This window comes from Halichoerus grypus, chromosome 15, assembly GCF_964656455.1.
Source record: "Halichoerus grypus chromosome 15, mHalGry1.hap1.1, whole genome shotgun sequence".
In the NCBI taxonomy this organism is placed as follows: Eukaryota; Metazoa; Chordata; class Mammalia; order Carnivora; family Phocidae; genus Halichoerus; species Halichoerus grypus.
Genome location: NC_135726.1, coordinates 32473826 through 32498378, shown reverse-complemented (window position 1 = coordinate 32498378; position 24553 = coordinate 32473826). Strand labels below are relative to the sequence as shown.

General features: G+C 41.1%; 1 protein-coding gene across 3 annotated transcripts in view; it reads left to right on the top strand.

The window, feature by feature from the left end:
* HEATR3 (HEAT repeat containing 3) overlaps nucleotides 1–22339 on the top strand; it is a 39901-nt gene extending 17562 nt beyond the window's left edge. For 2 of the 3 annotated variants that reach the window (XM_078063230.1, XM_078063231.1), the window contains exons 11-15: nucleotides 723–859; nucleotides 7465–7553; nucleotides 13679–13822; nucleotides 18242–18418; nucleotides 21514–22339. In XM_078063230.1, the coding sequence (XP_077919356.1) occupies nucleotides 723–859; nucleotides 7465–7553; nucleotides 13679–13822; nucleotides 18242–18418; nucleotides 21514–21636 (670 nt within the window). In that variant the 3' untranslated portion in view covers nucleotides 21637–22339. The remainder of the gene's footprint in view (nucleotides 1–722; nucleotides 860–7464; nucleotides 7554–13678; nucleotides 13823–18241; nucleotides 18419–21513) is intronic. The other variant, XM_078063232.1, reaches the window with a different exon arrangement.
* Nucleotides 22340–24553: the final 2214 nt, after the last annotated feature.

Sequence of the window (24553 nt, the reverse complement as noted above, 5' to 3'; positions counted from 1 at the left end):
CAATGTGGTTCCAGTTGCCCCAACCAGGAAGCAACCTCAGTGTCCATCGGTGGCAGAGTGGAGAAATAAATTTTGACATAATCACACAGTAGAATATATACAGCAGTTAAAAAAAAAAAATCTGAGCTAGAACATTGAGCAAGAAAGCAAAGCACAAAAGAATATACACTGATTCTGTTTTTCAAAGTTCAGTAAATGGCAACGCTTAACTATTTTGTTTTAGGGTACATAGGTAGTAAACCTATAAAGAAGAGCAGGGAACTGTTTACCATAAAAGTCCAGATAGTGGTGACTTTTAGGGGTCGGAAAGGTGGGGCAAGATAGGGAAGGGATAGATGCGCTGTGAGGGTGTTAGCCGTGTTTCTTATCTTGGGGCACGGTGTTCGCTTTATAAACTATGAAACTCTGTATGTGCGTTGAGCACTTTATGTATAATGTCCTGTTTCACAATTCAGAATTGTTTTGCCAATGTCACCATGCATAAAAATTCTTCTAAATAAATTCCTTATGACTCATAAGTGAGCTGTGCCTCAGGCCCTGAGTGCTCAAGCATTTTGATGAGGTAGGTAATCAGGTCACCTTAAGATTCTTTGTTAATAGCCATACATCTTCTGCGTTCAGATATCCCCAGTCAGAGCCCGAAGCTTAGGTTAAAAGTGAATACTGAATTCTGTTGGGTAACTGTTAGAGAAACAGACCGCATTCTTTGCCTTCCTATCCAGAATGAACACTATTCAGTGCAGAGCCCTCGTGTGTCTCCAGAGTCTTGTATCCCTCCTGGATGTGGACCATCTCGGGGGACCTGCAGCCCTGCAGACACTTGCACAACATCTGTCCCAGCTGCTTTTTTCTCAGCCAGGTAAACATTTAGGCCTCATTGTGAAAGATTATTTGGATCGAGCAGAGTTTTGAAGGGTGAGGAACTTGGACTTCGGCATTGTGTCATGCTTGTCATCCAGCCTGCAGAAACCTTTCCCAAGCACTAAGAATCAGATTTATAGTTGCCAGTGGCATTGAGTCCAAACAACATATGTAAGCTGGTCTGTGGGTTATACTGTTATTTTTTATTAAAATTGCATCCAGTTATGTCAGGCCAATAAGGCTGAATCACAAATATCATAAGTATTAGGCCCCATGAAGATACTTGCTTAATTCTCTAGTCTTTATTTTTCTTCTTAAACATAAAACCATTTGATTTACATTTGATTGGGTAATCCGTACATGTATTACAGAATTCACAAGTTATTAGAGGGTGTAAAGCGGAAGGCCTCTCTCCTTTTCCTCATACCATCCAGTTCCTCTCCCTGAGTCAGTCGCTGTTACGGTTTCTTGTGTGTTCTTCCAGAGAGATTCTCAGTATAAAAAGTATGCATGTGTGTTCTTAAGGCAGATGGTAGACTACCAGACATAGAGTACCGTACCCTGCTTTTTTCTAACATTTCTTTCTTCAAGCACCTTTGCATGGTAAGAGATGTTACTAAGGTCTCTAATATGGATTAATTTCATTTGTACACAGAAACTTAGAGAGATAGTATATGTAGTTAACTATTCTTTCTAAATGGCCTAGCTGTACAAGGGTTATTGCGTGCTCCTCTACCAGGTTTTCATAGTTTGTGGTAGTAGAATCTCATTTGACTTGGCCACATCGAATTATAGCAGCTCAAACCAAACGAAAGAGACTGAGAGGGAGGGAAAAATAGTATTTTATGTAGTAAAGGAAAATTCTCCACATTACCTACCCAGCATGCATGTCTGCAGTGAGGGTAATTGAGAGATAAGAATCTGCTGCTCTCAGCTCCTCAATTTCAGAGTGTCTTCAGGGAGTTTTTGAAGGTAAGCTTGAAGATATGTAATACTTGCTTTCTGCACTAACTTTAAAATTTCATCACCAAATAAGCTATAACTCCACTGTGTAACATTCAGCGTAGTATTCATATATCTCATTGTAAACTATTTAACTTTTCTTCTAAGACGCCACATTAAGGCAAGAGTTGTAACTCTTAGGGGACACATGACTGGCTCAGACAGAGAGGCATGTGACTCTTGATCTCAGGGTCCTGAGTTCGAGCCCCATGTTGGAGGTAGAGATTACTTACATAAATAAAACTAAATATAAATATTTATAAAAATAAAAGAGTTGAAACTCTTAAAAGATCAAAATATGGTCGCTTTTGACTAAATACAAGCTTTTATATAAACATTCATTCAGGAGTTGTTCCCCAGTTCTTTTTTTTTTAAGTGTTTTTTTTTGTTTTGTTTTTAAGTAATCGCTACACCCAGTGTGGGCCTCGAGCTCAATGACCCTGAGATCAAGGGTCGCACGCTGTAACGACTGAGCCAGCCAGGTGCCCCACTCCCCAGTTCTTCTAGACATCTATTTTTTTTTTTTTTCTTAAGATTTTATTTATTTGGGCGCCTGGGTGGCTCAGTTGGTTAAGCAACTGCCTTCGGCTCAGGTCATGATCCTGGAGTCCCGGGATCGAGTCCCGCATCGGGCTCCCTGCTCGGCAGGGTGTCTGCTTCTCCCTCTGACCCTCCTCCCTCTCATGCTCTCTGTCTCTCACTCTCTCTCTCTCAAATAAATAAATAAAATCTTTAAAAAAAAAAAAAAAAGATTTTATTTATTTATTTGACAGAGACAGCGAGAGAGGGAGCACAAGCAGGGGAAGTGGGAGAGGGAGAAGCAGGCTTCCCGCGGAACAGGGAGCCTGATGCAGGGCTCAATCCCAGGACCCTAGGATCATGACCTGGGCCGAAGGCAGGTGCTTAATGACTGAGCCACCCAGGCGCCCTATTTTTTTTTAAGAGTTTATTTGAGAGAGAGAGAGAGAGAGCGAGCAGGGGGGAGGGGCAGACGGAGACGGAGAAGCAGGCTCCCTGCTGAGCAGGGAGCCCAACATGAGGCTCCATCCCAGGACCCTGGGATCATGACCTGAGCTGAAGGCAGACGCTTAACCGACTGAGCCACCCAGGCATCCCTATTTTGCACTCTTACCAAGTTAATACAAGGTACTGTGCACTTAATAGTGCATGTTGCAGAAGTTCTAGGTCAGTTTTTAAAAATGAAGTAAATGTTCAGAAACCCATATATAGTTATTGTTCTGTCTCTGCCGACCTTCCAGCATTTGTCAGTCAGCAGATATAGTTTTCCAGTGATCTCAGACTGTGCATTCTTTAGCTGGTGTGATCATGTGAAAACCGTGCCCAGCCACACCTAAGACAGGATATAGACAAGACTGGGCAGCTCTGGCTGCAGAGGTGGCTTGTTGCTGTGAGCCGGCCCGATAACTATAGCTTTATGCATTTGTCTCCCAGCTTTATAAACCAGGCAGAGATCTGGATGGCATGGGGGGATGGGGCGGTTACTGGAGAGGGGATGTTTTATCTGACTTTTGGTAACATTCTGGCTCCCACCAACCCAGCCGAACGTCCATGGTGGAGGAGGGGGAGGCCTGCTATTGCTCAGGCTCACTCCCTCCACCCCTTCACGTGGGCTCCCTGTAGGTTGCTGGGCCAAACGGGGTTGTGCACAGCCAGGCCCCTAGGTGAGCAGGCCTAGCCTATCCCTGCTTCCAGGACGTGCCTACCCTGCGGGAATCCTGTCTGCCTGAGTGGCAGAACAAATCACCATTTTTCGGTGGGAGTGCCAGGCAAGGTACCAGAAGCTCCCATCTCCAACCAGTATAGCGTTTGTTGCACTTGCAGGAAAGCGCACACGTTCTGTGCCTCTGCTGTACAGGAAACACGTGGTGTGTTCCTCCCGGTTCAGCTGGCTCTTTGTGGTCACTGATGCTTGCACATTTATCACCTGGATGATCACAGGAAAATGATACCACGCTCGGCCTTGGAGAAATAATGGAAAGTTTCTCAGTTGTGGGAACATATAATTAAACACTTTACGTAAATTCCAAGTTCATGGGTATTGTTGACAGAACCTTTTCTTATCAGAATGAAATTTTCGATAAAGGAGAATTGCTTATATTTAGAGATGGTATTCTAAAATTCCTTTGGAACATTGAGATTTATTAAATAACGTAATCTTGTGGGGTCTATGTGGATAGTGTGAACTGTTATTGGAGAACTTTCTGGGGAGGATGGGCCAACTTTTTCTAGCTCTTTGTGTTACCATGTTTGAACGTTAAATGTATGAGGATCGTACAACTCTGCCTAACTTGCTTTACTTTTAATGCTAATGTATTTTAATGCTAAAATTAAAAAGTATAAATTAAATAAATTAAATTAAAAGTATAAATAAATCTCTTTCTGAATAGTTATAAAATTTGTGATACATTTTGTTTGTGGCTGCCATCAGAGATAAAAGGAGAAAGTTGTCAGTAGATTCTGGTCCTTGCATTCTCAGTACATTAATATCTTTGTTCCCTTCATTAAAAACTATGGATCTTCAAACCATCAAGAAAATTTTAGCAATGTTGTGTTTCAGATTGGGTCAGTCTATCATTTGCTCCATTGCATGGGTTCTATAATCACTTAGGGTTCCCTGTTTTCCCACATTTGGGAAAGCAGAAAGCTGTTTTTTCACTATAATTAGGATGATAGTAGCACCCATTCTGGGATATGTTTCCTATTCTATATCAGAACATTGGAAATCAGTCTGAAAAAGTCACCTAAGTAAAAATTTGCCGCTTGGCTACTTGTGGGTTGACTATTTACCTACATTTAGGTGTGCTACAGATTCTTACATGCTGTACAAAGTTGTTGAGGGGAAAGATGTTTTCAGTCACCTCTTTTGCTTAACTTCTGTTGACATTTACTTAATTTTAACAGTACCACATGTGTTGACCTTTTACTGAGAATTTGTCAGAAAGGCAGGGTAGATTGAAGCTTCTTTCCCAAATTTGGATAAATGACCAGAAATGTGAACTCAATAAAAATCACTCGAATGTTTTCCTTAATTTAGGGAGAGTATGAATTACACATAATGTAAACCAGTAACGTGATTTAGATTAGGGTTTTGAATCTAAGGTAATGGTTATTTTTCTAAGAATGCAAGACCAAAAAAATGCTTCTGAGTGTGTTCTATTTCGTATTGAATGATTTCTTCATGATATAGTTCCATTGTTTTATGTGCACTTCATGAATTTCTAGGGCTACACTTCATAGCTGTAATCAAATATAAATATAACCTACTTTTTGAATTTTAGTAGTAACAACTTCACACCAATTTTTGAGTGCCTTTTGGGTACTAGGCTTTATGAGTGAGGCATTATTACTCCACCTTCCTGGTAAGGAAGCTGGGATTTAGAGAGGTTGAGGAACTCCTTCAGGGGCACTCATTCCTTTCGCACATACTTTTTTTTTTAAGATTTTATTTATTTATTTGACAGAGAGCACAAGCATGGGGAATGGAAGGCAGAGGGAGAGAAGGAAGCAGGCTATCCGCTGAGCAGGGAGCCCGATGCGGGCCTCGATCCAGGACCCTGGTATCGTGACCTGAACCGAAGGCAGATGCTTGACACTTAACCGACTGAGACACCCAGGCACCCCTAGCCCATACTTATTGACCACTCTATGCCATGCACCCCTCTAGGTCCAAGGGATACAGGTGCGAATGAGATAGGCAAGACCAGAATGCTCAGGAGCTTACAATCTCAGATGAATAAAGATGTAAATGTAATTTCGTCTAGGAAGAAAAAAATAAAAGAATTGGTTGACATGGTGGCTGGTTCCAAGGGCCTATTAGATGGGTTCATGTGGAAAGGGCTGTCTGAAGAGGTGACATTTGACCAGAGGCCAAAAGGAGAGGTCACATAATGTCAGAGGCAGGATTCCATCCCAGGTCTGTCTGATCCTAAAGCTATCCTAGTGTCCATTCTGTGAAATTTACAGGAATTCCCTACTTCAGTACATAATGTATATCTGGTCATGAGAGGCAAAAAATATAATAAGCTTTGATTTAGATTTGTGTGGAAGCTGCCTCATTCTCATGCAGGCAGCCCCAAAAGGGGCGTTGGAATCTTCATAGGGCCCCAGGCACCAAGGGGGCAGAAAGCCAAGGCTTAAAACAACAATAATCATGTGTTTTCTCATGGTTTCTATAGGTCAGGAATTCAGTGCGCAGTGGAGATGGTTTGTCTCTACTCCACAATGTTTAGGCCAGGGGTTCTCAACTAGGGGCAACCCCCCCTCCGACACTGCACCCCCCCCCCCATCCCCGGGGCCATTTAGAAATGTCTAGAGGCATTTTTTGTTGTTACAGTTTCGGGGTTGCTGCTGTTACTTAGAGGGTGGAAGCCAGGGATGCTGCTAAATATCCTATAGTGTACAGGGGATCCCAAAGAATTACCTGTCCAAAATGCCCATAGTGGTAGGGTTGAGAAAACTCTACCCTAGGGCTTCTGCTGGAAAACAAGGAGCCAGAATCATCTGAAGTCTTGTTCATGTTGATGGTTGGCTCACAGGGGCTGTCAGCCAGAACAAGATGACCTTGCCATGTGACCTAGGCTTCCTTATAACATGGTGGCTAGGTTCCAAGGGCAAGAGTTGAGAGAAGAGAGCAAACACATGTGAGTCAGGTGCGAATCATGTTGCCTTTCATGACTTAGCATGTCATATTCATGTGTCCTGTTGGTTGATGTCACAAAGTACCCCCAGATTCAAGGGGTGGGGAAATAGACTGCTGTGGTTATTTTTGGACAATATAATCTACCACGGCAAGTCCATCGCTTTCCCTTCCCACCAAAGGGGTAAGAAAGAAAAGAGTAAAAATGAGCAGGAATGGGAAGGGGAAGTTGGGTCAGTAAATACAACCATAGAAGCCACTGAAACCACGGAGGTATAGTGGCCCAGCCCTGCGCAAGCAACAGTTCTTGGCTAGGCAGTGGGTTTGGGTTGGCCAGGAAGAACTCTGATTTTGGAGACATCGCCATGTGAGGTCTGCCCAACACCGTGATGGCAATCTGTGAAAAGCTGAATTCTGTCTACGAAAGCTAGCTCAGGTGTATCATGTGCTAAAGAGCGAGGTAAAGGGTGCCTGGGTGGCTCAGTCGTTAAGCGTCTGCCTTCGGCTCAGGTCATGATCTCAGGGTCCTGGGATCGAGCCCTGTATCGGGCTCCCTGCTCAGCGGGAAGCCTGCTTCTCCCTCTCCCACTCCCCTGCCTGTGTTCCTGCTCTCGCTATCTCTCTCTCTGTCAAATAAAATTAAAAAAAAAAAAAAAAAAAAAAAAAAGAGCGAGGTAAATGAAAATCCAGTGCCTAGAAGGCAAGGACTGTCTGCAGAATGCTCCCTTGTTACGGTTATTTCAATTGTGGACATCTTTTCAAAGTCAAGTATTCAGTTCACAGGGGGCTGTTAACCAGAAGTCTTGGCTTAACATCAAAAATGTTTTAATTATAATAGCATATATTAACATTTAACATGCGGTGTTTTGATTTTTTTTTTTTTTTTTTTACAAAATAACTTGTCTTAGAGAAAGACAAATTTATATTTCACTTTTGTGTTTTAGATTTTGCTAAGGATGTTGACTTTCTAGAAGCCATAAGTAGTGCCTTGAGGGCCCTTTTGCAAACAATGGCCTCCAAGAACATTTCTCAGGTAAGATTTTTAAAAAATTTTATATGAAACCCGCAAAGATTCCGTATTATGGAAGCAAAATTCATTACTTAACTGTTTTTTTTTTAAAGTATTTATTTCTATTATAAGAGTAATGTATGATCCTTGTAAAAAGAAAGCAAAAATGCTTAAAATAAAAAGTAAAATATTTTGCTTCTTCCCACCACTGCCACTAACACAGATTTTTTTATCTTGACATACCTGTCATAAATATTTTCTCTGAATGTCATTTGTCTTCTTCTGTAACATTTTACAGAAATTATCAAGCATGCCCACTGACCCTCCACAGTGATCCATCGGCATCTCTGTGATAGGTGCTTTCCCACTTGTATTCTTTACTTTTTATTAAGGAAGTTTTCAGACGTCTCTAAAAGCACAGATGATAGTATCGTGAACCACAAGGGTCACAGAGTTGGCAACATCCTGGCATTCTTGTTCTCTTCATCTCCCTTACACTTTTGTTTTTATTTCCTGGACTGCTTTAAAGCAAATCATGTTCCTTCACCCATAAGTATTTTATTACATGCTTCATTATGTATCTGTGACAGAAAATGGACTTATAAAAAACTTAACTACGGTACCATTACCCCCAAATTAACAGACATTGCTTAATTATCATTTGATATACAGCCTAAGCTCAGTTTTTTCTGATTGCCACAAAAATGTCTTTTTCAGTTGTTTTATTCAAATCAGAATCCAAATGCTTTTGGTTGATACTTTGGTTAAAAAAAATTTTTTTTTTTAAAGATTTTATTTATTTATTTATTTATTTGAGAGTGAGCGAGAGAGAAACAGCATGAGAGGGGAGAGGGTCAGAGGGAGAAGCAGGCTCCCCGCTGAGCCGGGAGCCCGATGTGGGACTCGATCCCAGGACCCTGGGATCATGACCTGAGCTGAAGGCAGTCGCTTAACCAACTGAGCCACCCAGGCGCCCAAAAAAATTTTTTAACGGCTTTAGTGAGATTTAATTCACACACCAACCATACAATTCACCCATTTAAAGTGCACAATTCAGGGGCGCCTGGGTGGCTCAGTTGGTTAAGCTTCTGCCTTTTGCTTGGGTCGTGATCCCAGGGTCCTGGGATCGAGTCCCACATCAGGCTCCCTGACCAGTGGGGAGTCTGCTTCTCCCTCTGCCCCTCACCCCACTTGTGCTCTTTCTCACTCTCTCTCTCTCAAATAAATAAAATCTTTAAAAAAAAATAAAGTGCACAACTCAGTGGTTTTTAGTATATTCACAGATTCTTAAATCTCTTAATTTAAACTATTCCCCCCACCAACCCCCCTTTCCCTATATTATTTATTCATTGAAGAAGCTGTCATTTGTCCTGTAGAAGTTTTCCCATTATGAGATTTGGCTAGTTTCTCACAATGGTATTGTTGACATGTCCCTCTCTTGTCCATATATCCTATAAACTGGGAACTAGGTCTAGAGTCTTAATTCGAGTCAGGATCAGATTTTTTGTCAAGAATAATTCACAGTGCTGTATATATTTTTTACTTTTATATCACAAATTATATATTCTCATAAATTAGTGATGTTAAGATTAATCAGTGGATTCAGGGCACCTGGGTGGCTCAGTTGGTAAAGCGGCTGCCTTCGGCTCAGGTCATGATCTTGGGGTCCTGGAATTGAGCCCCTCATCAGGCTCTGTGCTCAGAAGAGTCTGCTTCTCCCTCTTCCTCTGCCCCTCCCCTGACTCATGTGCTCTCTCCCTCTCTCAAGTAAATAAATAAAATCTTTTTTTATTTTTTAAAAGATTTTATTTATTTATTTGACAGAGAGACACAGTGAGAGAGGGAACACAAGCAGGGGGAGTGGGAGAAGCAGGCTTCCCACAGAGCAGGGAGCCTGATGTGGGGCTCGATCCCAGGACCCTGTGATCATGACCTGAGACGAAGGCAGATGCTTAACAACTGAGCCACCCAGGCACCCCTAAAATCTTTTTTTAAAAAAAGTATTAATCAGTGGATTCACCATTTTATCAGTGGTGCAAAATGGAGACATCTTAATTTTGTCATTTCTTTTACGTTTATTAGCTGTGATTCTTCTATAAGTAAGAACTTCTGTCTCATCAGTTATTTGGTAACTTTGAAATAAAGTTCATACCAAAAAGATAGGATTTTTCCAGAATAATAAATTAGTGCCCTTAGCAATCTCTAAAAGTGATCAGTGAGGTTTTTTTAAAATATCATTATGAACTTGTGGGGTTATTTTGTTTGTTTTGTTTTTAAGATTGATTGATTGATTGAGAGAGAGAGCACAAGTGGGAGGGGGAGAGGGAGAGAGAATCCCAAGCAGATTCCCCACTGAGCACGGAGCCCGACTTGGGGCTCGATCTCACAACCCCTCTACGACTGTATAGGCAGATTGCTGTGTTTTAACGTTACTTGACAAAGTTCTCTTTGTGACTTGTTATAAAGGTAGCTTCAGTTGTTTTAGCTTTCATTTTTTTTTTTTAGCTTTCCTTTTTTTAAGAAACTTTTTTTTTTTTGCTTTAATTTCTATTTTTTAATTATATAAAATATTTACACAGTTTCAGAGTTAAAATGGAAACGATATATTCAGGGAACTATATGGTAGATACATACAATGGAATATTATTCAGCTTTAAAAAGGAAATTCTTATACATACTACAACATGGATGAATTCTTGAAGACATGACATTAAGTGAAATAAACCGAGCACAAAAGGACACATACAGTACGATTCCATATACAAGGGACCTAGAATAGTTAAATTCGTAAGGACAGAATGTGGAACAGTGGCTGCCAGGAGTTGGGGGAAGGGAGGAGTAGGGACGTACTGTTGAACGGGACAGTTTCAGTATGGGATGATGAAGAACCTCTGGACATGGATGGTGGTGATGGCTGGTGGTACAACAGTCTGAAGGTACTTACTGCCACTGAACTGGACACTTAGAAATGTTTTCAGCTGCAGGCAAGAGATCGTGGCTAAGAACGGCTTAATAATAAAGGTATTTCAGGGGCACCTGGGTGGCTCAGTCAGTTAGGCATCTGCCTTCGGCTCAGGTCATGATCCCGGGCTCCTGGGCTCTCTGCTCAGAGGGGAGTCTGCTCCTCCCCCTGCCCACACACCCCTACATCCCCACCCTGGCTCATGTTTGCTTTCTCTCTCTCTCAAATAAATAAATCTCTTTTAAAAAGGTTAAAATGGCAAGTTTTACATTATGTATGTTTTACCAAAAACAATTTTATTTATTTATATTTAGTCTAACTTCTGTCCCTTTGCCCCTATTCTTTCGGGTAACCGTCCTTTTTTGTGTTTTGATTTATCATTCCATTGTTCTTATTTTGAAAACATAAGCAAATACGTAGGCATGTGTATTTCACCCCTTTTGTTAAAAGTAGTGCTTCTGCACCTTGCTTTCTTTTTCTCCCTTATTAATCATCGTAGTATACAGGTATCTTCCTCATTTCTTTTTTACAGCTTCACATTCTATTGCTCCGTCGTGTAGGTGTTCCTTATTCATTCAGCCCTGTTGATGGGTGTTCTCATTTCCAGTCCTTTGCTATTACAAATAGAACTGCAGTGAATAGCCTTTTTACAGATGCTTTTTGTGTTTTTGCCATTGTGTCTTCGAGAGAGAGTCCTAGAAGTGGGCTTGCTGAGTTGGAGAATAGATGGATTGGTGATTTTTGCTAATTGCTGTAGTCCCCTCCTTAGAATTTGAGGCATTTTGAATTTCCTACAGCAGTGCTTGAGAGTGCATGTTTTGTTATAGCTTCAGAAGCAGAGTTGTCAGAATGTTAGATTTTTACCAGTTTGATAGTTGAGACATATCTCAATTTTAATTTGCATTTGTCTTACAATATGAGATTGGGTGTCTGTCTCTTTATGTGCTTTAAGGGCCTTTGCATTTTTTTTCTGTAACTGTTCCTATCTTTTGCCAGTTTTGCTATTGGGTTGGTGGTCTTTTTCTTTGTATATAAGAGCAAATCCTAGGGCCTTGCCCCCAATCCACTGAGGCAGAAACTTTGAGGAGGGGCCCAGTGATCTATATTTTAACAAGTTCTCTGGGTGATTGGCATGCACACTAAGTTTAGGGACCCGTGTGCTAAACCATCCTTGCTCCTTCCTTTCTAAAATCTTCCAGTTTTGATTAACATGTCATTAGACCGTACCACCCACTTCTCTTGGTTATAGCCATCTACCATGCCCTGGGGCACTCTTTGTTCCTTGAAGATTCCTGCTGTTGGGCATTATTACTCTTCACCAGTCCTGTCATGATTCTAGGTGACTTCAAGATCCACATAGATGCTCCCCCCAGTCCCTTGGCTTTGAAGTTCTTGGACCTCCCTTTCTCCAACGGTCTGGTCTTCCTTCTCTACCTTAGTCATTCCATGGCCACACCCTGGAGCAGTGCTTCCCAAACTTTATCTTGGTCCACAGTTTAACGAGAATGCCCCTGGTACTTTACTATCAAATACAGTATGTGCTGTTGGCGTCTAGTCTATACTCTTTCGATTTTTTTTCTTTGTATATTTGAGAATTTTTTTCAAGAACGTAACTTTTGACCCTCAGTTTCTTGGACATGGGAATGGTAATAATGATGAGAGGATTAGAAAACCCTATACTGTAGGGCCTATGGGAATATAAAGTGTTTTTATTGATTTTTCCATGATCTTCAGCAGTAGCTAACTGGATCAGCCTGACGTTTAAAGAGAATTATTCCCAGCTCATGCTCAGTTAATGTCTGGGCATTCATATATATTAAGACCATGAATTCTCAGGTTGGCTGTGTATTGGGCATGAGCATGGAATTTGAGGATTAGAAGGACCCTGGCTTTCTCATACTTTACAAGGAGAGGGAACCAGGGACCAGAGATGCTGAGTAACAGCACCAACAGTGGAGTACAGCTGTCCTGCTCCCCTGTCCAGTTCTCTGCCTTGTCGGTGTGTGCACCTTGGGCAGCTTGCATTTGTGACTCATACTGGTAGTAAAGCAGCACGCCTCCAGCATTCCTGGCAGCCTTGTTCCGGCTGGGAGGAATGCCAGGGTTGGTGGGATTGTTTCCATTAGAGTATTTCCTAAGAAACCTGCACATATTAGCTGTTACCTTTAGATTTGGCAGAAGCACTGCAAATGATTCGGAAATGAGTTTGATTTAGAACTGTTCAGTATTTCTATATATAATAATATCTAATATTTACTAAGTTCTTGACATGCATTATTTAATCCTTTAGCAACTCTGCATGGTGACCGTTGTCCCCGTATCACTGATGGGGAAATGGAGAGACCTTTGTCAGGGGGGTGTCTTACGCAGGATTGCTGAAGGGTAAGGAGAGGAGCCAGGATGTGAACCCAGGATGTCAGATCCCAAGCCCTTCGTCACCACACTGTGATAGCCTGGCAACACGATATTCGAATTCTCTGGTGATACCTGCACCCACGTGTGTGTTCAGATTAGCTTAGAATGAAAATTATCACTACGCAGCAGAAGCACTCTATAATTTAATGGTTTCTACAAGCTCTAATAGTTTACTGTAACAGCATAACATCTCAGGGTAAGTTCTTAACTTGTATAGATTCAGCCAATTTTTATTAAAGCCACATATTCTTTGTACATTTTCAAAACATTTTATGATCAGTGTTAAAAAGAAATAAGGATCTCTTTAGTTCGTGTACATCTGACTGAAAGTCGTCTTTTTCTTTTTTAAGATCTTATTTGAGAGAGAGAGAGCACAAGTGGGGTGGGAGAGGAGACAGAGAGAGAGGGAGAAGCAGACTCCCCACTGAGCAAGGAACCCAACATGGGGCTCGATCCCAGGACCCCGGGATCATGACCTGACCTGAAGGCAGACGCTTAGCTGACTGAGTTGCCCAGGTACCTCCCAAAAGTCTTCTTTAAATGAAACTAATAGGAAACGAAGCCCCTCTTCTAGGCTTAACAGCTATGGTAGAGTGAATAATGACAGTGACGTGAACAGGCCTCATCTTCATTCAGGATTACCAGCTAACCTGAGGAGCGATTAGAGTATGTGCTAACTTCTCTGTCGTTGACATTCCTGTCAGTCCTGTTGTGCATGCTCTTGGACTTGGTTGAGTTTAACACTATAAATACTCTTTTTCCTTTTCAACAGTGTATGACTCCCAACCAGCTGATGACACTATGCACAGCCGGCATTCATAGTAGTAATACTGGGGTTAGAGTAAACGTTGTTAGTATTTTAGGAATCACGGGCAGCGTCCTTGCCAAAGAAGATGGAACACTGGAAACTCTTAAGGTAAAACTATATGCTTCCAATGTAAAACATTAAATCATTAGAAACGGGGAAGAGTAACTGTTGGTGTAGGATTTTTAAAAACTTCTATGGACATCACAAGAAGAAATTCTATAGAGAAGTTGCTTACTAAGGTACATTATTAAAATATGCCCTTTGGCTTGATCTGACTATATGAATTAGGTGGGTACTTGAAAAATTGAGTTGCATTTTGCCACTTTATTCCTGAGGTACTTTTTCAGATATAAATTTGTCTTCAGTGAAAGGCCAAGTTCAGAATTGTCCCAGGTTCCTCTGCCTTTGCTGTTGCATAAACTGTGTGCATATTCTCTTCTCCTGCTAATGCAGGAACAGCTCACCAGTTGTCTTAGTACACCAGGCTAAAGTGCATTCTGAACAACACCGCACAGTCCACTCTGCTATCACTCTATAAATTTTAAGCAGCAAACGCCCTAGGAGCTCACTCAGCATATTTGCTTCCAGCACTTTATCTCAGCACAGTTGCTCAGGAACTACACTGCTGGAGACACAGCATCACTAGTAACTACAAGGACCGTGGTAGTAAAATTACCCTTCATTGTGCTAATAATAATTGCTGAAGTATTGATTACTAATTAATGGGTAATAAACCGACTATTGGGCTTGCTGAGAACTTTACAACAATGACTTTTTTTTTTTAAAGATTTTATTTATTTATTTGAGAGAGAGAGAATGAGAGAGAAAGAACACATGAGAGGGGGGAGGGTCAGAGGGCGAAGCAGACTCCCTGCCGAGCAGGGAGCCCGATGCGGGACTCGATCCAGGGACTCCAGGATCATGACCTGAGCCGAAGGCAGTCGCTTAACCAACTGAGCCACCCAGGCGCCCTTTTTTTTTTTTTTTTTTTTAAGTAGGCTCCATGCCCAGTGTGGAGCCCGACGTGGGGCTTGAACTCACGACCCTGAGATTAAGACTAGAGCCGAGATCAAGAATTGAACACTTGGGGCACCTGGGTGGCTCAGTCCATTAAGCAGCCAACTCTTGATTTCAGCTCAGGTCATGATCTCAGGATGATGAGATCAAGCCCTGCGTTGGGCTCAGCGAAGAGTCTGCTTCTCTCTCCCCGTCTCTTTCTACCCCTCCCCTGTTCTCTCTCTCTAAAAAAAAAAAAAAGAATTGGACGCTTAGCCGGACTGGGCCACCCAGGGGCCCCAATGACTGATGTTTTTTAAGAACCTTATTTTAGGGGTGCCTGGGTGGCTCAGTCGTTGAGCGTCTGCCTTCAGCTTGGGTCATGGTCCCAGGGTCCTGGAATCGAGCCCCGCATCGGCCTCCCTGCCCAGCGGGAAGCCTGCTTCTCCCTCTCCCGCTCCCCCTGCTTGTGTTCCCCGTCTCCTGTCTCTCTCTCTGTGTCAAAAAAAAAAAAAAAAAAATCTTAAGAACCTTATTTTAAAAAGATGATACCTGCATGTAACAAAACATTCACAAAAGTAGAAAAGAATGTATAATGAAAGACTCATCTCCATTGCTAACTTTCCAGCCCCCGACTTTGACTCTAGAGAGACAGCCACTGTGACTCCTTTCTTCTCTATTACTCTAGGGATTTTTGATAAAAAGAGACACATAAGTGAGAGAGAATATCGCCGTGTTGCTGTCTGTGTACACATATACAGATGAGCATGTGCATGTTAAATCCCTTCCTGCCCCTTAAGACTATAATTTCCAAGATCCACTTAGGAGCAGCAAGTTTTTCTCGGGCATAACATGTGATTTTTAAAATGTTTTTTTGTTTTGTTTTTTGTAAAGATTTTATTTATTCATTTGAGAGAGAGACAGAAAGAGAGCAGAAGCAGGTTGAGAGGCAGAGGGAGAGGGAGAAGCAGACTCCCCACCGAGCTGGGAGCCCAACGTGGAGCTCAGTCCCAGGACCCTGGGATCATGACCTGAGCCGAAGGCAGACGCTTAACCGACTGAGCCACCCAGGTGCCCCTAAAATGTTTTTATTTAGTCACATTTCCAAGCAAAGTAGAAAGTACAATGAATTTTGTATACTAGTTAAGCATATTTAACAATCATTAATATTCTATCATATGCACTTCACACAGTTTCTTTGCTGGGTATGTTAAAGTATGTTAAAGTTAAAGCTCAGTATTAAAGACATCATGGTATTTTGCCCTGTTGATTCAGTATGCATGTCTTAAAAATAGGGACAGTTTTGGGGTACCTAGGCAGCGCAGTTGGTTAAGTGTCGGATTCTTAATTTCAGCTCAGGTCATGGTCTCAGGGTCCTGCGATTGAGCCCCTTGTCAGTCTCCCTGCTCAGTGGGGAGTCTACTTCTCGCTCTCCCTCTGCCCCTCACCCCCCACTCTGTTTCTCAAATAAATAAATAAATCTTTAAAAAAAACCAAGTACAGTTTCTTACATAACCACTATTATCACCCTTATACAATCAATCATCATTGTTAAATGTCTTTTTTTTTAATTTTAATTTTTAATTTTTTTAAAAAGAATTATTTGTGAGAGAGCGAGAGAGAACGCGAGCACTCAAGCAGGGGGAACAGCAGGCAGAGGGAGAAGCAGACTCCCCACTGAGCAGGGAGCCCGATGCAGGACTCGATCCCAGGACCCTGGGATCGTGACCTGAGCTGAAGGCAGACGCTCAACTGACTGAGCCAGCCAGGCACCCCATGTTTTTTTTTTTTGAAGATTTTATTTATTTATTTGAGAGAGAGCACGAGCCTTGGGTTGGGGGGAGGGGAGGACTGGGTGGAGAGGAGCAGAGGGAGAGAGAGAAGCAGACTCCCCACTGAGCAGGGACCCTGACACGGGGCCCCATCCCAGGACCCTGGGATCAAGACCTGAGCCAAAAGCAGACGCTTAACTGACTGAGCCACCCAGGTGCCCCCTCATTGTTTAATATGTCTTCTGCATGGTCCATCCTCAAGTGTTTCCAGTTGTTCCAAAAACATCTATTTACAGATAGTTTGTTTAAATGAGCATCTAAGTCAAGTCTACATGTTATGTTTGGTTTTGGATCTTCTAAGCTTCTCTCAATCTAGAAACTTCTCTCCCTAGCACTACCTCCCACCACCTGTTTTTTTTTTTCTCACTCCCTCCCTCCCTTCCTTCCTTCCTTCCTAGCTCTATGCCCAGCACCGGGCTTGAACTCATGACTCTGAGATCAGGAGTCACGTGCTCCACCGATTGAGCCAGCTGGGCACCTCTGCTACCACCTGTTTTTTCCTCAACTCCTGGGGGTGGTTGTCTCACAGTATCCAACCCTCTGAATTTGTCTGATTGCTTCCTTGTGGTGTTAAGCTTGTTCCTTTATCCTCTGTATTTTCTGCAAACTGGAAGTTAGATCTAAAGGCTGGATCAGATTCAGATTCAGGTTAATTTTTTTAGTAAGACTACTTCATAGGTGACAGTATGTGCTTCGTATTTTATTATAAGTTATTAACTCTAAATACTATCCTAGATATTATCTAGAGTACTTAAATTCAGATAAGAAAATAGAGGTCCAGAGCGGGTAATGGACTTTCTAAGGGTCAGCCTGTTATTTATGTCACAGCTGGAGTTTGGACTCGCTGTTCTTAGCATTTCCACTCTCCCACCGATAATACCAGATGTGCACATCACCCTTAAGACATAAAGGGTGGAGCAGGACAGCCAAAACAAAGTAAGTTCACTCTTGAACAGTTCCTCACAGACTGGGAATGGCCTGTTCATTAGCTAGCTAATCATCACAGGGTGGATGGGTGTTAAAGATCATCACAGGGAATCAGAAAGAGATTAAGTGTTCTTTGTTTTTTTAATTGTCCTAGAGTGTTTTTCATATAATTTTATTCTTTCATATAATTTTAAAAGCATATTTTTTTTGTTGCAGATCTATATCTGTATTTTGACACCACAGGGAAAGCCTTTTTGAGGGAGATAGAGGGGAAATTTTAATTTCCGAAACCAATCTTTCATATATCATTTATGAATTTTAATTGATTTTATTTAGGAATGTAAACTCTAATATACTTAATTTATCTTGTTGATATTATACTTGGTGTATTTATAAATATATGTGAAGTCTTTAATCTTTAGTTCTTTCAAAGTTTTGTTTTTTTTTTAAGATTTATTTATTTGACAGAGAGACACAGCAAGAGAAAGAGCACAAGCAGGGGGAGTGGGAAAAGGAGAAGCAGGCTTCCCGCTGAGCAGGGAGCCCAATGCGGGGCTCAATCCCAGGACCCTGGGATCACGACCTGAGCCGAAGGCAGACGTTTAACGACAGCCACCCAGGCGCCCCTAGTTCTTTCAGAGTTTTAATTTGTCTCTGGTATTTCTAAATTTTAAAATACCATGTGTGAATTGTTGCCACATTTAAAGTTAGTACTTATTTTGGAAACTGATGTTAGAATATTAGACATAACAGTGTGCCTTGTCGTCTCCAGACCATTGGGTGCTTTCTGCTTGAAGTTGCCACCAAAGATCCCTCCCTTGTGGTGGCAGGAGAAGCCTTGGATGCTCTCTTCGATGTTTTTGCAGATGGTAAAGAAGCTGAAAGGGCCTCAGTTCAGATTAAATTGTTATCGGCTCTGAAGGAATTCCAGCCAGTCTTCAAAATGAAGGTATGTAGCTGTTTCGTGCGTAAATGCTTAGGTCTCACCATCCTCCGAGAAGGGGGGCCTGTAGTTTCCTCCATGCAATCTCTGTGATTCATAGAGCGCTTCATCCCCAGAACTGAAGAATGCTTGTTGGCTGAGTCAGAGCTCAGGCCTTTCTGTTGAATCACTGTGACTTGGGCCAGAATGGTGTGGGCACGGTCCCCTTTCTAGAAGAGTTCAGTAATGCTCACAGTACTTGTGGAGAAGCACCGCAGTCTGTGGCCTACAAAGCACTTTCGTATACGTTGTGAATTTATTTTATGTCGTTACAGCTAATACATTACAGCTTGATTTCAGTGTTGTGAATATTTCCCTTTGGTGCTCTGAAAAAAAGGGCAAACTCCAGGCTGGTCTCTGTCGGAGAATGTAGCTCCCTTCATTTACCCTTTTATTTTTTTATTTATTTTTTTTTTTAAAGATTTTATTTATTTGACAGAGAGACACAGCGAGGGAAGGAACACAAGGCAGGGGGAGTAGAGAGGGAGAAGCAGGCTTCCCGCTGAGCGGAGAGCCCGATGCGGGGCTCGATCCCAGGACCCCGGGATCATGACCTGAGCTGAAGGCAGACGCTCAACGACTGAGCCACCCAGGCGCCCCTACCCTTTTATTTATTTTTTTGTTTCACCAGAATCATCAAAGCTAACTTTGAGTCAAAAAGTAATTTTCAGTAACTTGGTGGCCAGGGGAAGGCACCAGGAATTTTAAAAACAGCCTTGAATCCTATGTCTATAAGTTTAAGTTTACCATTCTCCAATTATCTAAATCTCCATTTCTAGGGGCGCCCAGCTGGCTCAGTCAGTGGAGAATATGACTCTTGATCTCAGGGTCATGAGTTTAAGCCCCATGTTGGGCATAGAGTTTACTTAAAAAACAAACCAACAAACAAAATTTCCATTTCTAAATTATGTCATTTTGAGAAATAAAAATGTTTGTATTTTTTGCTTTTAGATTTCAAATTAAACATTTGTTTTTAAATCTTTGCCAAGAAAATAGAGGTTTGGATGAAAACTTAGCTTACTTCTGTTGTTTTCCAATATGTATATTTTGTTTTTGTTTTTTTTAATTTTAGAGAGAGAGAGAGAGAACCGGGGGAGGAGCAGAGGGGGAGGGACAAGCCGACTCTGCTGAGTGCGGAGCCGGACACGGGCCTCAATCTCAAAACCCTGAGCTGAAACCAAGAGTTGGAAGCTTAGCCGACTGAGCCACCCAGGCACCCCCAATATGTATTTCTTTTATCTAACAAGCTTCTAATGCAGAATTGATTTCTCAAGGAGAGAACTCTGTGATAATTTTTTAGGAGAATATGATTGTATGTCTAGTAACTTAAATTTTCTGAAGTTTTTTTTAAGGACTAAATCATTTTCTTTAGAAAACTAGCAACACACACCATAAACATTCCATGTCGTAGTTAAATCTAAAGTCAGTGTTGGTTTAAGGACATCAGTATTGGTTTGTTTTTAACGTTTTCATGTTTGGGCATCTTATATTTAAAAAATGTAATCATAGTGGCTAATCTTTATTGAGTTAAGATTCACCAATAGGTAACTTAAGTCTAGGGTAAACAATTGAACAGTTTACCCTTAATTACGCTTTGTTCAAGCCTGTAGGTTTTTTTGTTTGGGTTTTTGTTTTTTTTTTTTTTGCTTTTTTTTTTTTTTAATTGAGATACAGTTGACATATTACATTGTATTAGTTTTAGTGGTTCATAGTGATTTGATACATGTACGTATTGGGAAATAATTACTACAGTAGTTTAGTTAAATCCATTACCACACAGAGTTGGAAATTTTTTTTCTTGTGATGAGAACTTTTAAGCTCTACTCTCGTAGTAATTTCCAAATATACAATCAGAGTCACCATGCTGAACATTACATTCGCATGACCTATTTAGCTTATAACTGGAAGTTTGTTCCTTTTGACTCTGTGTTCATCCATGTCTGTCTGTTCTTTAAGAAGTGAGAGGTTTTATTCCCTTTATTTTCTGCCTCCTCGGTAACCAAATTGAGTGACGTTTCTCCACGTAAAGACAGACGTGCATTAGTATTTCCCCCCTTTGTTATCCAAAAGGTAGCCTAATATATTCACAATCCTGTGCTTTGTGTGTTTTCTCTTAACACTATCTCCTAGAGATATTTCCATACCAGTACGTGGTGGGTATCCACAGTGTTCTTAAAGGGTGCAGGCAGGCCCTTGGAACATCTGAAAAAGGAGTCTGCACGGTAAGGAGAAAATATGCCCTATTTCTCTGCAGCTGCAGGGAAAGCAGATATAGTTGAGAATTCAGCCTGCAGAAGCAAATGCTCAGAGAGGAGTTATGTAAACTATGAACCAGCAAAACAACCCCTAACCACTGGGAGGGCTGTTCTGATTGATTTGCCTACTTACTATGCATTGCTATGGTAATGATGTTTCATTAAGTGTTTTTCTTTTCTCAAAGGTATAAAGCCCTAATGAAATTTCTTTGTTAGCCAGAAGGGCAGCTTGTAGTTTTTCATATGTTCTTCTGTGAATGAAGCCACAATTGCATTAGAGACTGTCAGGTATATATTTAGCCCCAAGTTGCATTTCAATATGATACAATGCATTTTACTGAAGAACTTCTCCAGGGCACTGGCTCTCAGGAATGCCCTGTGATCAGCAGCATCAGAATCACCTGGTAACTTGTTACAAATGCAAATGCCCAGGCCCAACTCCAGACCTACTGAAAATCAGAAATGGTGGGTGGGCCCTGTTTTTTAACAAGCTTTCCAGAGATGATACTGTTGCTAAAATCTGAGAACCGCTGCTCTAGACTAGAGGTGAAGTCTAGTTCACATAGCATAAAACTTACTGTTTTAAAGTCTACAATTCAGCCGTTCTTGGAACGATCATTTTTAAAAGGTGCATAATCTTAATTTATCTTTAGGGCTCACACACTGTATTCTTTTACCTTGGAAAGCGAAAATCTTTCACCAAATTCTGGCAGCTCTTTGTTCTGAAAAGAATACACCCCAAATCAAATGCTTTCTTATCTAAAGGAATTAGTAATGTATACCAAATCACGTATGATTTTTTGGCAGATACGAAAAGAAGGGAGAGGTAAATACAGTCCAGATCAGCTGTGTGTTCTCGACAATGTGAAGATGAATTTGAGAAGGTTTGTCGCTTATCAAGAAACTGTTGAGAAAAGACTGACTACTTGAACCATTGAAAGAGAGACCAGTTCTCGCCCCAAGTGTTCAATGCTAAAGAGTACTAAAGTATTTCCTTGGAGTGTATGTGTTTCTAAAAGTCATTTTTTAAATCCCTGTATCCTGTACATTCATTTGAAGTTTATAAAAACTTCAAAACCTCTCAGAAACTCTTTTAAGCCGTGGGATCTCTGTGGCATTTCTAGTATTCTCTAAATTATGTTTCCAGCATGTTTTAATCACTGGAAACATGAAGAGTGGAAGAGTAGAAACAGAAAGGAATCTCAGGTGGTTCTTTGTGAGCAGCAAAGAACCTCCCAAACAATCATGTTTTCCTTGAATTTTGCAGGAAAGGAAAATCCAAAGCATTGCTTGGATGCTCTTTTAAGCAAGTATCATTTTATACGTGCTGCCAAAGCTAGCAAGCATCATTTTATATTAGCTAAATCTCTAAACTGAAATATGAAGACAAGCTTTATTAAAGTTTTTTGGTATGAAGTATACCAATTAAATTTCCCTTTTGTGCAGAAGTGAATGAGTTGAGTTTGTATCCCACTATTTAGTAGAATATACTGAGGAATTCGTGAGGTCATTGTCAGCCTCCGTACAAACGGAGCTGATCACTTACTGCTTTGTAACATCACTCCGTGTTTAATTTGATATGGAATCAGAATTAGAAGGAAATATTTTTTAATAAATAACTTTTTAATTGCAAGCTTTGTGTCTTACAAAGTCTTTTTAAAAATCCCAGATAGCCCTGTTCTGGGTTTTTCACTTGGTAACGGATATAGCTTTGACTATATGTGAGATATTAAAAACAAGACTGACAGCAGGAATCTCCAGCATTACTCTCAATGTCCTTGCATTAATAGGGTGACAGCTGGAGCGAGGGGTGGGGGAGTTTCAGTACCTCATTGTCTGAGAGGCGGGGGGGGGGGGGGGGGAGCCTGGACCAGCTCCATTGTCCATGCATTTGCTTGATCCGAAGAGTTGTCAATGAAGATTTTCAAATCTTCCCACAGTTGATCCCAGTTGTCCTGTTAAAAGGCCCAATACCCAGACCTTTTTCGTCTAGTTAACATCCATCATCTCACACAGTTAAGTGTTTTTTTCTTGTGATGAGAACTTTCAAGATTTACACTCTTAAGTAACTTTCAAATATACAATACAGTATTGCTGTCTTCACCATGCTGTATATTACATCTCTTACTTCTTATAACTGAAAGTTTGTGTCTTTCGTCTCCTTTCCCCCATATTGCCTTCTCCCCCACCCATCCCCCACACGCACCTCAGGCAACCACCAGTATGTTCTTTGTGTCTAAGAGCTTGGGTTTTTTGTTGCTGTTGTTGATTCCCTGTATATGTGAGATCATACACAATTTGATTTTCTCTAACTTATTTCACTTAGCATAATGTCCTCAAGGCCTGTACATATTGTCGCAAATAGCAGGATTTCCTTCTGTCTCTTTGTTGCTGAATAGTGTTCCATTGTGTGTGTGTGCATGTCTGTACGTGTGTGTGTGTGTACAGACACTGTTTACTCTTTATTCATCCATTGATGGGCACTTAGGTGGTTTCTGTGTCTTGGCTATCATAAATGCTGCGATGAACATGAGGGGTGCAGGTATATTTTTGAGGTAGTGTTTTAGTTTCCTTTGGATATATACGCAGAAGCAGAATTGCTGGGTCATATGGTAGTTCTATTTTTAATTTTTGAGGAATGTCCGTATTGTTTTCATCACTGGCTGCACCAACTTACATTCCCACCAACAGTGCTGAAGGGTTTTCTTTTCTCCACATCCTCGCCAACACTTGTTATCTCTTGTCTTTTTGATAATAGTGTTTCTTGCTAGGTGTGAAGTGGTATCTCGTTGTGGTTTTGAGAGAAGGATTCTTCCAATGAAGAAAAGTTTCAGAGTTCTCCCTGCTTCAGATTTTTAGAGAATAGAATTGTTTTCAAGAAGAACAAAATTTCCGGTTTTAGCACAGGGCTAGTAGGCTCTTGATAAATATTTGTTGAATGAATAAATGTGAGTGAGTTTCTGTTTCATTAAGCAGCCTCTAAAGCAGTTGTTGTATTCAGAATTGTCCTATAGAATAGTAGAAGGTGAATTCTTACATTGAAAATGTGCCATCCAGGGGCGCCTGGGTGGCTCAGTTAGTTAAACATCCAATTCTTGATTTTGACTCAGGTCGTGATCTCAAGAGTTGTGGGATCAGGCCCTGCATCGTGATCATGATCTGCACTGGGATGGAGCCTGCTTAAGATTCTCTTTCTCCCTCTACCTCTGCCCCTCCCCCTGCCTACTCCTTTAAAAAAAAAAAAAGAAGAAGAAAATATGCCATCCAGAAATCCAGAAATTTTAGACTTTGAGGCATTGATAGTTTGGCTTATATTGCTACATTTAATTTTGCTATTCGAACAACAGGGAAAGATAGGAAAAGATTAAATATACTTTATGACTCTGTTTACATAATAGCTCAGTAGATCATGCGAATATTATTCATGGCATGTATAATAGAAACTTTTTTTCCTGTAAGAATGTAGGGAAAAAATCTTTAAAATGTATTTATTTGGGGGCACCTGGGTGGCTCAGTCGGTTAAGCATCTGCCTTCCGCTCAGGTTCTGATCCCAGGGTCTTGGGATCGAGCCCCGCATTGGGCTCTCTGCTCTATTTTAAATGTTGAAGTATGAACTCATGTGAGATCCTTTGTTTTAGGAGATATTTTTAAGTATTCAACCTACCATGGCATATTTGCCCAAGGAAATAAAAATCACTGCTTTACTTCTCATTTTTTAAACTTTTTTTTTGGGAGGGGGCTTTAAGATGGAAACTCATTTTAAGATAGAATTGACTTTTTTTTTTTTTTAAGATTTTATTTATTTATTTGACAGAGAGAGACACAGCGAGAGAGGGAACACAAGCA